Below are 13,056 nucleotides of genomic sequence, written 5' to 3'. Positions count from 1 at the left end.
TGGACTCCAATTCTGGAAAAGTTTGAAAAAAGATTAGCTTCTTGGAAAAAGAACTACATTTCCATAGGGGGTAGAGTGACTTTATTGAGAGCTACCCTAGCAAATTTACCAATCTATTTTCTCTCTATCTTTAGGATTCCTATTAGGGAAGCTAAGAAGTTGGAGAGGATAATGAGATCTTTATTGTGGGAGCCTGGGGAGGAAAAGAAAGATCATCTAATCAATTGGGAGATAGTTTGTAGGAGCAAAGAGGAGGGTGGACTGGGAGTAGGAAGGTTAGCTCTAAGGAATAAAGCTCTCTTAGGGAAGTGGTTGTGGAGGTGGCCTAGAGAAAGGGAGTGATTGTGGTATGAAGTGATAGCTAGCATACATGGCAGACGAGAAAATGGTTGGGATGCGGGTGTATCATGTCATGCTACGTCCGCGTCTCCTTGGAAAGCAATTCAGAGTGTCCTCTCTCAGTTTCTCAACTTGGTCAGGTATGATGTTAACTTTGGTGACTCAGTTTCTCAACAGTTTCTCAACTGTTGCCCTTAAGGACAGATTCCCGGCTCTTTATTCTCTTTCCCTTTACAAGGAAAAAACTGTTTCTCATTTTCTTCCTTCTATTACTTCACCCTCTTCCTTAAGCTGGGACTTTGGTTTTAGGAGAGGTTTGAGGGATGTTGAACTTAGTAGTGCTTCAGAACTGTTGTCTCTTCTTGGCAGCATCTTTCCGGACCCTCTTCGGTCGGATGTGAGACTATGGTCCCTTCATCCCAAAGGTTTTTTCACTTGTTCTTCCTTTTTTAAGTCCTTTTGCCCCTCCATGGAACAGTTGGATTTCCCTTCTAAGGAGATTTGGTTCAGACCTGTTCCTCCTAAAATTATAATTTTCTACTAAAAGGTGTTTTATAGAAGGATCAATACTCTGGATTGCTTGCAGAAGAAAAGGCCTTTCATGTGCTTGTCCCCTAACTGGTGTGTACTTTGCAGGGCTAGTGATGAGGATTGCTCCCACCTATTTGTATATTGTTCCTTTTCTAGTGCTATTTGGAGTTGGATTTTTTCTTTGTTTGGATGCAGGTGGAATCTGTTCTCAAAATTAAGTCAGCTATTCAATCCTTCTTTCTTTGTGTGGCCTACAAAAAAAGGAAAAACAATGTGGAGATGTATTAGAGCAGCAGCCATGTGGACAATTTGGGAAGAAAGGAATGCTAGGGTGTTCAAGGAAAAGGACAGAAGCATACAAACTGTGGTGGATTGTATACTGACTAGAGCCATTCATTGGCTAAGAACTTTGGACTTCTTTCATATGTTTTCCTTTGATAACATTTGGAGTAACTAGAAGGCGGTAGCCAATAGTCATACGAGGAGGGACAAGGCAGCTGCAGTGTGGAAGCCTCTGCCTGAAGGTTGGGCAAAGCTGAATTTTAATGGTAGTAGCCAAGGAAACCCAGTCCCTTCTGGGATAGAGGGGTGCTGAGAGATAGAGCGAGCAACATTTTAGCTTTGTTTTCAGGCCCTGTGGGAATAGGAGACTCAAATAGAGCAGAGATCTTAGCGGCTGTACAAGGCATCCAGATTGCTGAACAATTAGGAGTTCAACACTTGATAGTTGAAGGAGACTCTAAAATTGTTGTGGGATGGCTGACAAAGACAGCTTCAGCTATGTGGCGATATAGAGATTTATTGGGGAAAGTCAATTGGCTCACAAGAAATATGACAGTTACCTCTCTTTGGGTAGAAAGATAAGCAAATTCCTTAGCGGATGGACTAGCTAAGCAAGGGGTTGTAAGGGATCATCTGTTTTGGGCTGCTATGTAATTTTATTTCTTTTTATTTCTGCTTATCCGGTTCTTAAATGATGTAATACCTTGTTAGGAGAGGTAACAGCACGTGCCTCTTCATGGGTTTCCTGTATTGCCTTATATTCTGAATTAATAAATTATTTTCATTCATAAAAAAAAAAAAAAGAAATTTAACTTTGACATAAATTTGTGTATGATGTCCCTGTTGTCATTGTAGCATATGTAGTACATTGCTGTTTTGTTCTCTTGGTTTTTGTAAAATTTTAATTTCTTTAAATTTGCTTTTCAGGCTTGAGGAGCTTCAAGTGTTGGATATCAAATTCCTATATGGTTGTTCAAAGCCTACGATTGTTGTCCTCTTCCAGGTTTTCATTTTTATCGTTGTATCTTTTATGTTTCTTGACTTCCTTGTCCTTTGAATGTCTCATATTCAATTATAAGCCTTTCAGATTTTTTTTGATCAATAAGCCTTTCAGATTATCTCTTGTCATGGCTTTTTTAACCAAGAGTTGATTATTGTTAGAAATGGTTTGGATCTCTATATCAGGTAGAACCTGTCAAATGGTAGGTTCCACTTTCTTGCATGTGCAACATATTTGTGTTTTTTTTGGACATATGATCATCCCATTGGAATGTGCTTTTCTAAGTTTTTCTGTTTAGTAATAAGCTTGTTATCACTATCATTGTCAAATGTAAGGTGACTGCTACATTTGGCAGCACAGCTAAGGGAAGCTTATTGAGTATTTAACATTTTTAATCTGCAGGATAACAAAGATGCACGGCATGTTAAGACATATGAAGTTGCACTCAAGGATAAAGATTTTGTTGAGGGTCCATGGTCACAGAATAATCTTGATAATGGTGCTGGTCTGTTAATACCTGTCCCCATGCCTCTTGGTGGTGTTATTATTATTGGAGAAGAAACAATTGTCTATTGTAGTGCTACTGCATTCAAAGCAATCCCAACCCGACCAGTAAGTGTATCTTTACTCAAACATGCTGTGCATTGTAGATTGTCTGTTTACTCTAGTTTCTTTTTCTTTAATGCATTTTGCTTTTATTACCAAAGACTTCGAAGTTGTAGTTGTGCTGGATAGCTATTTTGCTGTACTGCTTCTTAATCTGTTTGATGTGCCTTTCCAGTCGATAACCAGAGCTTATGGAAGGGTTGATGCTGATGGTTCTCGATACTTGCTTAGTGACCATTCAGGGTTGCTTCATTTACTAGTTATCACCCATGAGAAAGAAAGGTGACAACATCTCTTTATGAGTTTTTAATGTCTGAGTTGCTTATTTGACTAGTCAGATTCATATGTTTGAATTAAAATAGATTGCCATTCCAGAGTTTACAATTAATGGATCATCATCATCATCATCATTTTTTTTTTGAGAAATTTTAACCAGAATTTATTAAGAAAAAGAGGGGGAACAAGGGGAGATATACAAAGCAAGGGGAGAACCCTACAAGTTACAAAGGAGGAAGCTTGTCGCTATACAAATGCTCCAAGTACACACCAAATTTAGCTAGGCCATCTGCAGTATGATTGTGTTTCTAGGAATCCAAACTAAATTAACATTCAAACAATCCAAAGAATCCCAAGCTTCAGTCAGATAATGATTCAGTCTCCAAGGGCCCCCCTCTTTGTCTCTTAACCATTTTATCGTATTTGCTGAATCACCTGCAATGATCAAATTCTGAATTCCCAAATTTTTTATTATCCTGATTCCGGTGAGAGCAGCCATCACTTCAGCCTTCGTGGAGTCAGCCCAGCCGATTGGACCACTAAAAGTCCAGCATATATTGCCCCTTTTGTCCCTTACTGTACCTCCAATACCAGCAAGGCCTGGATTACCTAAGGCACACCCGTCAAAATTAAGGGTTATCACTCCTTCACTGATGGGTACGGGCTGCCTCAAGGATGTTTGCTGGGGATGAGGGAGAAACAGAAAGGGGTGAACATCTCTGATAAGATCATTGGCTGAAAGTCCTTTGAACAGAGCTGAATTCACTGTCCAAAGGATGCAAAGGTAGGTAACATCTGAGATTAATTCCTCCAAGGTTCTGCTTTTATTGTCAAAGAGGCGGTTGTTTCTTTCATCCCAAACACCCCACAACACTGCATGTAGCACTGGTTGCCAAAAGACTTTACCCCTTTTGCTTAGCCCTGTTCCTTGATATTGATTCAATATGTCCATAATGTGTTTTGGAAAAGCCCAGCTATAACCCGCCATATTCAAGAGGTGGGACCATATCCTTTGAGTGAAACTGCAGTGAAGAAGGATGTGATCTGCAGATTCACCTGCACTGAGGCATAAAATACAAAAATGATGAGATATGGATCGTCTTCCCAAAAGTTTTTTCTGTAGGAAATCACAAGTATTAACTTTCTGGAGATAAGCTTCCCAAACAAAGAAGCAAATTCTTGAAGGGATGTGGCTACACGAGATTTTCTTGTAAGGAAAAGAGGAATGCTGTTCATCAGCAATCAAAGCCCTGAACATAGACTTAGAAGAGAATTTGCCATTTGGGTGAAGAGTCCATATTCGGGTGTCAGGATGAGAGGGGGATATGTAGGCATCTGAGGGTTTGAATTAGGTAGTGCCATCCCAATTATATAATGTAAACTGGTTTTCACTATCTTTGGAGTAGAGGTTTTTAAAGAAAGAAAGGAAAGCTTCTGAAATTTCCTCAGGATTCTCCACTTCCCTTTGATTTAGGTTGAGCTTATAAATAAAGTTCTTCCTACTTCTTCCCGAGGCATAGGTGTGAAAAAATCTGGAGTTATTGTCTCCTTTCAACCATCTCACTCTTGATGTTTGTCTCCAATAGATTTCTTTTCTTCTAACTAGCTGTTCCTATTCCTTTCTTAATTCTGCTCTTTTATTTCTGTTTAAGGCATTAAGGGTCTCATTTTGCTCTCTACCATCCAAATCCTCTAATTCCAAAAGAATTCTTTTCTTCTTTTCTTCAACAGCTTTAAATTCTTCTCTCCCCCAAGCTTTAAGATTTTTCTTCAAAGCTTTTAATTTCTGAAAAAACATCATTATCATCATCATTTTCATGTTTCCCACTTAAGTTTGTACATTCTTTGTCCTTAGGGTAACTGGACTCAAAATTGAGCTCTTGGGGGAGACATCAATTGCATCAACAATATCATATCTTGACAATGCATTTGTATATGTTGGATCATGCTATGGAGATTCACAGGTTTGTTGCTGAAACTGATTTTGTGTTTTTCTTGATATAGGAATTTGTGTATGTATTTATGTAACAAATCATTCTATAAATTATAAAAGAACTGTATATGTTAAAAGATTAAGTAAATTTGACAAGGCAGCAATTTTGAGAAATTATAAATAGCTTTAAAAGCTAGATATAAAGCTAGATATAGGTGTATAAATGAGATGCACCTACTCATATGCATATCCTGGATCTTAGAAAATAGGGCATCCCCGTTCCCCATATTTGTGTCTTAATTGGTGTCCATGTTTGGGCATCATACCTTGTTTATAGTGCAGGGGAGGAGTCTGGAGTTTTTATTTTTCTTCTATTTTTGGGTTTGGAGTAATAAACTGTTATTCTCATCAGTGATTTAAAAGGTACCTAGGTGTATACAGAAGGCTCATTTCAAGGTTTGTGCCTCGCCTAGGCCCAAGCACAGCTCTTTCAAAAAGGCACGTGCCTGGTGCGCCTTGTGCCTCAGTCCAGGTCAGTGTTTTAAAAGCGCAAGGCGCAAAAAAGGCGCAGAGGTCAATTTGCGCCTGAGGCACAATGCACAGGCGAGGTGTGTGCCTTTTTGAAGCAAGGCGCAAAAATACAAAAAAAGCTAAAAAATAAAAAATGTCAGAAAATTAAAAAAAAAGCCAAAAATAGTAAACATAACATTACTAAAAAATGTAAAGTTAAATTTCAAAATAATGTTTTAAAAAACCTATTATCTAAAATTAAAATACATAAACATAAGATATAAACCATATTCAAATGAGAATTTAAAAATAAAATCAAACATATAAAACATTTTCAAGCATGTAAAACCTCTAATCCCTTTTTTCACTCAATTGCAGTACTTCACATAGCTAATGTACCCGACCAAGCCGTTATGTTAAAAAAAAAAAATAAAAAAAGCGCCAAATTTTCAAAAGGCGCATGCCTGGGCTGAGGTGCAAGGCGCATTAGGCGCACCAGGCATGCACCTTTTGAAAGGGCTGCACCTAGGACCTAGGCGAGGCGCATAACCTGAAATGCGCCTCCCCTGTGTGCCTAGGCGCACCTTTTAAATCACTGGTCCAGGTATCCGCCTTAGGCAAAATTTGTGGTTTTTGCTATTTTCTCAAGCATGGTGGCTGGGCCAGGGGCTCAATACAAAGCGACTTGTAGCATTAAGGTAATGTGATTAGAAAGAAATATAAAGATTAGAAGTTTCATATGCTTGAATTGTTGAGTGCTTGAATATGTTTTATATGTTATATATTTAATTTTACTTTTTACATTTTCACTTGGACATTTTATGGAAAAAAAACTATGCTACTAGAAAGACAGGATCCAGCTTGAGTACGAGACCTCCATTGCAATGGTTTCCAAGAGCAGAGGCAACTCAAATAATATCAAATGGGTCTGCGAATGATGGTCCAAACCCAAGTATGTCAGAAATCATTCTGAGAAGGACGATGAGGATGAAGGCTGGGTGAGCTGTGGTTTGGTGGAAGATGAGGAATCTGATTCAAAGTTGGATTAATTGGAAGACAGCATGGGGGAAGATGCAGGTCTCATGCAAGAAATAGAAGACCACCTGAATGCAACTTTTTTGTTCACAGAGGAAGAGAGAGAGCTACATGAGGCCTTGACTTTATGTCCAACACAGTGGAGTGTCAGTAGGTAGTAGGGGAGGGAAGCCGGAGCTCTAATAAAGTGGTACCAGAACGAATTTCTTGTCATAGGTAGGGTGTTGTGAGAATGGTCAGGAGGTGAATTTAAGTATAGAAGAATTCCCAGCAAAATATCCAAATGTGGTTGCTAGTAAACTCTAGGTTTTTGAACAGGAAAAATAGCAAATCAGACCACTGTTGCTGAGAATCCTCCTTCCTCAAACCTAGGTACACATGTCGTTTCAGTTTTGGTTACTAATGTTTGCTTTGTGCTTGAAGTCTTTTCTCCAGGTTCCCAGGAAACTCTAAGGCTGCAAGACTGTGATAAGACGGGTGGTGAAAAGAATGTTGGGAGTGTAAACAAAGTTGGTTCAGAGGAGGAGCAAAGGAGAAGGAAAATCTGGGAGTTAATTGGGAGTTTTTAGAGGCCCTTAAGAGGAATGAAGTTGAGAAGCAAATGTCTGAGAATGGAGGGAGCAAAACCACACTGGGAAGGTGTAACCCAACTTCTAAGGAAGGACGTAATGGTTCTAACCAGAGGGAGGATGTCTCTGAGAATGATTCAGTGGCTATATTTGTGGAAAAATTGAGTGTAGAATTCAGAATCCAAATGATTTAAAAGCTTTTTTAAAGAAGGAAAAGGTGGGAGATAAAGCGAGGAAGAGAAATATGAGTGAAGTGGAAAGATTTAAGGGAAATAAGTAGGAAACTTAGTAAAAATGGGTTGAATTGATTTTGGAAGGAATGAATATTATGAGCTGGAATGTAAGAGGTCTAGGAAGGGCTCGAAAAAGATCCATAATTAAGGAGGTTTTTAGAAAAGAGGAACCAGATATAGTACTAATATAAGAATAAAAAATGGCTGAGTTTGATAGGAGGTAGGCCAGAAGTATCTGGAGAGCTAGGGGCCTTAGTTGGGTTATGTCCCCATTTTGAGGTGCTTCGGAGGGGGGGGTGGGTTAGTTACACTTTAGAACAATGAGTCTCTACTTGGAATTGAGGAATTGGTAGGCAAATTCACCATCTCAATCAAATTTAGACAAGTAGGAGATGGATATGAGTGGGTTTTGACAAATGTTTGTGGTCCCAATGGTCATAGGGAAAGAAAAGAGTTGGAAGACATTAGGGGTTTATGGGATGGGCCTTGGTGATTGGGAGGTGATTTTAATGTTGTAAGGTTTTTGGAAGAAAAATAACAATCCTAGGCAGAGAATCAATATGAGCATGAGAAGATTCAATCAGTCCATTTGTTGCTTGCATTTGAGAATGGTTTTTTCTTTATTTGGGTGCAAGTTGTCTTTGCCAACAGAGTTGCCTATATTATTTGCTTTAGGAACATTTACATGGCCAAAGAAAAGAGGTAGAAAGTAGAATATTATGGAGATGCACAAGATCATTTTAATTTGGACAATTTGGGAAGAAAGGAATATGGGGATTTCCTTGGAGAATGAAACAAGGAAGTGGCGGTGGAGCATACTATGATAAGGGTGATATATTGGGTGAAGTCCTTGGAAATATTCTCACCTTTATCCTATGATGTTATTTGGAAAAAATGGGGTGAGGTGCCAAAAAGTTACTCAAAGAAAAAGCGTTTACAAAAAATTTTGGTCACCTCTAGAAGAGGGTTTTATAAAACTAAATTTTGTGAGCAGCCAAAGCATTTCATGTCCCTTGAGTATGGGGGGAGTATTTAGAGACAAAGAAGGTTATATAGTAACCTTGTTCTCATGTCTGATTGGTATTATGGATTCTATAAAGGCAGAACTTACTTGCTGTTCTTCAAGGAGTGCAATTGGCTAGATAGATGAACATTGACAGATTGATCATTGTAGGCAGTTCAAAGGTAGTAGTGGAATGGCTCACAAGGATGAAATTAAGAAGTTTAAGTGGCTCACAACAAACATGCTTACAAGGGTAGAATGGGTTCAAAGGATGGCAAATGGAGCGGCTGATGCATCATAAATTAACAAAACAGGGTGACAGCAATATGGGCTCACAAGGATGAAATTAAGAAGTTTAAGTGGCTCACAACAAACATGCTTACAAGGGTAGAATGGGTTCAAAGGATGGCAAATGGAGCAGCTGATGCATCATACATTAACAAAACAGGGAGTTAGAAAGGGATCAAATCTTTTGGGCTTGATTGCAAGTTGATGAAAATTATATGGAATAAGCTGTTCTGTACAAGACTTGTTGACACTCTTTTATAGACCCAAAATATTTACTTCCAACTCTTACTTGGACTCGTTAGACTCTAAAAGCTTCCTTTTCAAAGTTTTACAAAATATGAGAAACCAGAAATTGCTAAAAATAGTATGTTGTGATTTATTATAAATAGTGATGTTGAAGCTTAATATAAAAGAAACCATGGTAATTGCTGTGAATGTCAGTGGACTCCACTGGTCAACCTGTTCACTTTGGCCTTGACCACAAGTTGACAACTAGCACAAAACAAAAAACAGTTATTTGAAGCCTTTAGTTTGGGCACTTCCTGATGTTGGATTGAGTTAAGAATCTGTAATATGGGAGTACTTGTTTGACCATTTTATTAGTCACTTCTTTTTAGGTATGTTGTTCATTTTGCAGGTTATGATCTGACCACTTGTAGTTCATTTCTTTCTTTGCTTTCGTTTTTGCATTACTTCTTTAGGATAATTCTTTGGTTGTAAATTTATTCAAATCATTTTATCAATATGTGAAATTCCTTAGCCCTTCTCACTCTGCTGTAGGAGTACAACTTGGGCAGGCCTGAATTGAGCATTTGTAAATTTCACTAGGGGCTTGGCCTGGGGTCTGGTTCTGATACAACTGAAATTCTTCAACTTGGGTACCTGAATTTGCAACCGTACTTTGTTCCTCAATGTTATCATAGTCAGTAAGTAAGAAATAGCAGTGACCTCAAAGCACCTAAAGTCTAAACCTTGGAGTTGGAGATGGCTGGCTAATACACCACCTGTCAAGGTAAAAGGTAAGCAAGATAGAGTGTTAGCCTGATACCTAAATTTGCAACCATATTCTGTTCCTCAACATAATCATCAGTTAGCGAATCAGAATTAGGAGTATCTTCAAAGCCTACTCTAAACCTTAGATCTGGAGATGACACCAGCTACAGAGGATTATGGTAAAGAAGGGTAAGAGAGAGAGTGGGCTAGCCTGATAAGGATGCAAATTGGGTACATGATTTGAAGAATTTAGAAAGCATCTGATGGCCCAATTTCTTGTATCAGGTTCATTCAAATTTTAACAAATGCTCAACCTGAGTCTTCCTAAGTTGCAACCCTTCAGTCTGCTGAAAACCACATTACACAGAAAAGAAATCTCTGGTGAGCCGTTCAGCAGGATAGACTATTTGAGCAGTAGAAAGACAACCCAAATCCATTTCTCCACTTGGGAGAAAAACCTGTCTTCTCCAAAAAACCAATCTAGGAAAGACCAGTCCACATGCTTGGGTCATAAGTTGTCATCTATTTAAGTACTTATGCATTTGTAGTGATTGTCCATGTTTCTGCTAGGTCTTCTGATACCTAGAGAGCTGTACATACCTAGCATACTGGTGTCAGACAAATATGTACCTGATGCAATACCAGATACTGCATGAACACTTATATGGCATATTGATAAGCATTACCGCCTTCAAAATTTGTGAATGGTATATTTTAACAAATTGTACTGTAAAATAATTGTCTTTATTGGAAGTTCAATTACATTTTAGAATATACAAGCATGGAGAAATGACACCTAGCTTCAAAAGCTAGATACAAAGGCATGATATTAGTATATTCAAAATGCTTATTCTTGTACAATTTCTCAGATCTTTGGATATGGATAATTGTCTCCTCATTTCCTGTTCCTGTTTCTGTGCCAGTATACATATACTAGGTATCCTAGTAGGCTAAAGTAATATTGATGTCTTAACTACTTTGACTAGCAAAATTGCCGATTGTTTGGATTACTTACATGTAATGGATACAGTGCAAGCCCATTTTCATGCTTTCATGATACCAGGTTACCCCAGTTGTATAACATTGTTCCATTCTGTTTTTTCCATTGGAATCTTGATGCTTGGACCCCATTGGAATCCTATTTTAGTATAAACAAGTACTCAAATTTCAAGATTTTTGGTACTAATTTGAACCAATTTTGTAAGATTCGAACTGTACTAAAAATCAGAATGCTCTACAGGTCATAATTTTGCTGGTTAATTGGGCTGTTGGTATGTTCAACTGGTAAAAAATCATCATTTAACTGGGAACCAGTGACCAACCAGAATGGTCACTTGTTCCCAGTTTTCATGGTCTGACCATCCAGTCCAATCAGAGTCTTGCAAGAACTTTCATTGTTGTACTTTGATCATTTTGATACTTCTAATTTTCTGTGGTCAGTGTTGGACATTGTTTGTAGTATTCCCCCTTAGGCATTTTTTTTTTGCACAATGTGGCTACTCATACTTGAATCCATGCCCTCACTCTGTCAGCCTGAGGTTTTGATCTGTTGCTGATAAAAAAATAATTTTGATCATCTGTGTTAACTGAAACTCAATATTATGCAATGTCATTGATACAGCTTATAAGGTTAAATCTGCAACCTGATGCAAAAGGTTCTTATGTGGAAGTCTTGGAAAGGTATGTTAATTTGGGGCCTATTGTGGACTTCTGTGTGGTTGACCTTGAAAGGCAAGGCCAAGGTCAGGTTGTGACATGCTCAGGAGCTTATAAAGATGGTTCTCTTCGCATTGTTCGAAATGGCATAGGGATCAATGAACAGGTATGCGTTATTTACAGTGACTTCCTTATTTATGTGTTTTACATAGTAAGAGTTTTCTATATGATGTACAATTGTCTCAAAACAGGCATCTGTGGAACTTCAAGGCATCAAAGGAATGTGGTCTTTACGGTCATCTACTGATGATCCATATGACACCTTCTTGGTTGTAAGCTTTATCAGTGAGACACGTATTTTGGCAATGAATCTTGAGGATGAGTTGGAAGAGACTGAGATTGAGGGTTTTTGTTCACAAGTGCAGACCTTGTTTTGCCATGATGCTGTGCACAATCAACTTGTACAAGTAGGTTTCCTTGCTATTGCCTTATGTTGTTCCTTTCTTTCATTTTTTGTTTTAAATATGGATTTATCTTTTTGATTTTTGTTAAGGAGATATGCATATGTATATACTAAGGACAGCAAAGCCCTTAGAAGAAAAGGCTTTTCTCTACAGCAGAACAATAATCCTACATAGAGCAAAGCATAGAATTTTTTTTTGATAAATGAGTGAAATTTTATTAAACCAGCAAATAAGACTTACATTCAACCCATGGAAAGGCATGAGATGCGACATTTCCTTTAAAGCTAATTACAAAATTATAAGTACAAAAGAAATTACACTGAAGCCTAAAATAAAGTATCCCAGGAAACCCCTTGTTTTGCAAGTGAATCAGCCAATGAGTTTGCTGATCTGCCTACCCACTGAACTCTGATTATCATATTCCTTGTTAACCATTTAACCCTTTTGAGAAGATCTCTAAAACCCCAAATCATAGTGTCTGGATCCTTCAACATCCACTATCACCTAGGGATCTCCTTCAATAATCAGATGCTCTATTCCTAGCTGATTTGCAAGCGGGATTCCTTGTACAGCAGCCAGTAATTCGGCCCTTAAAGAGTCTCCCACACCCACAGGACCTGAGTACAAAGATATCACATTACTATCTTTGTTTCTCAGCACTCCTCCTATGCTTGAAGATCCTGGATTTCCTCGGCTACTTCCATCAAAGTTCATCTTGATAAACTCCTCCCCTGGTGGCATCCATTCAACCCCATGTCTGTCCTTCCTAGTAGAAGTATTAGCAACTGCTAACCAACTTCTCCATAAGTCATCCAAAGAGTATGTATCAAAGATCTTTAGAGTTTTCAGCCACTGAATTGCCCTTGTCAAAATACATTCTTTAACTTCCGAGAAGCTCCTTTCTTTTTCACAAAGGATTCTGGTGTTCTTTTCTTCCCAAACTGTCTACAACAAAGCTGCTCTTATGCACTTCCACATAATTCTCCCTCTCTTTGTGTGCCATTCAAAATAGACGGACTAAACAACAAACTAGTATCAGATGGCAGGTTACACCACTCAAACAATGTAAGAATCCAATTCCATAAAGCTGTAGCAAAGGAGCAAAAGATCAGTAAGTGGTGACAGTCTTCATTCTGAGATTTACAGAGAACACACCAATTAGGGGATAAGCACCAATTTAGTCTTCTCTTTTGTAGGTTTTCAAAGGTGTTAATCTTACCATAATAAACTTCCCAACAAAAAACAACAATTTTTGGGGGAATGGGCCTAGTTCAAAATTCTTTAACTGGGAAATTCTGAGGTGCAGAAGTGGAACAAAGGGACTTGAAGAAAGCGGAG

At 38.3% G+C, this 13,056-nt stretch overlaps 1 protein-coding gene across 1 annotated transcript in view; it reads left to right on the top strand.

Moving 5' to 3' along the window:
• Positions 1-13,056, top strand: part of LOC148871657 (DNA damage-binding protein 1) — a 110,801-nt gene that overhangs the window by 32,469 nt on the left and 65,276 nt on the right. The window contains exons 9-14 of the mRNA XM_088970268.1: positions 2,080-2,155; positions 2,555-2,764; positions 2,934-3,040; positions 4,890-4,998; positions 11,220-11,420; positions 11,506-11,721. Of these exons, the coding sequence (XP_088826394.1) occupies positions 2,080-2,155; positions 2,555-2,764; positions 2,934-3,040; positions 4,890-4,998; positions 11,220-11,420; positions 11,506-11,721 (919 nt within the window). The remainder of the gene's footprint in view (positions 1-2,079; positions 2,156-2,554; positions 2,765-2,933; positions 3,041-4,889; positions 4,999-11,219; positions 11,421-11,505; positions 11,722-13,056) is intronic.

This window comes from Nelumbo lutea, chromosome 2 (assembly GCF_056320005.1).
Source record: "Nelumbo lutea isolate HS-2025 chromosome 2, American lotus-T2T, whole genome shotgun sequence".
In the NCBI taxonomy this organism is placed as follows: domain Eukaryota; kingdom Viridiplantae; phylum Streptophyta; class Magnoliopsida; order Proteales; family Nelumbonaceae; genus Nelumbo; species Nelumbo lutea.
The sequence above is the reverse complement of the archived record's forward strand: the minus strand, read 5'-3'. Positions and strand labels throughout refer to the sequence as shown.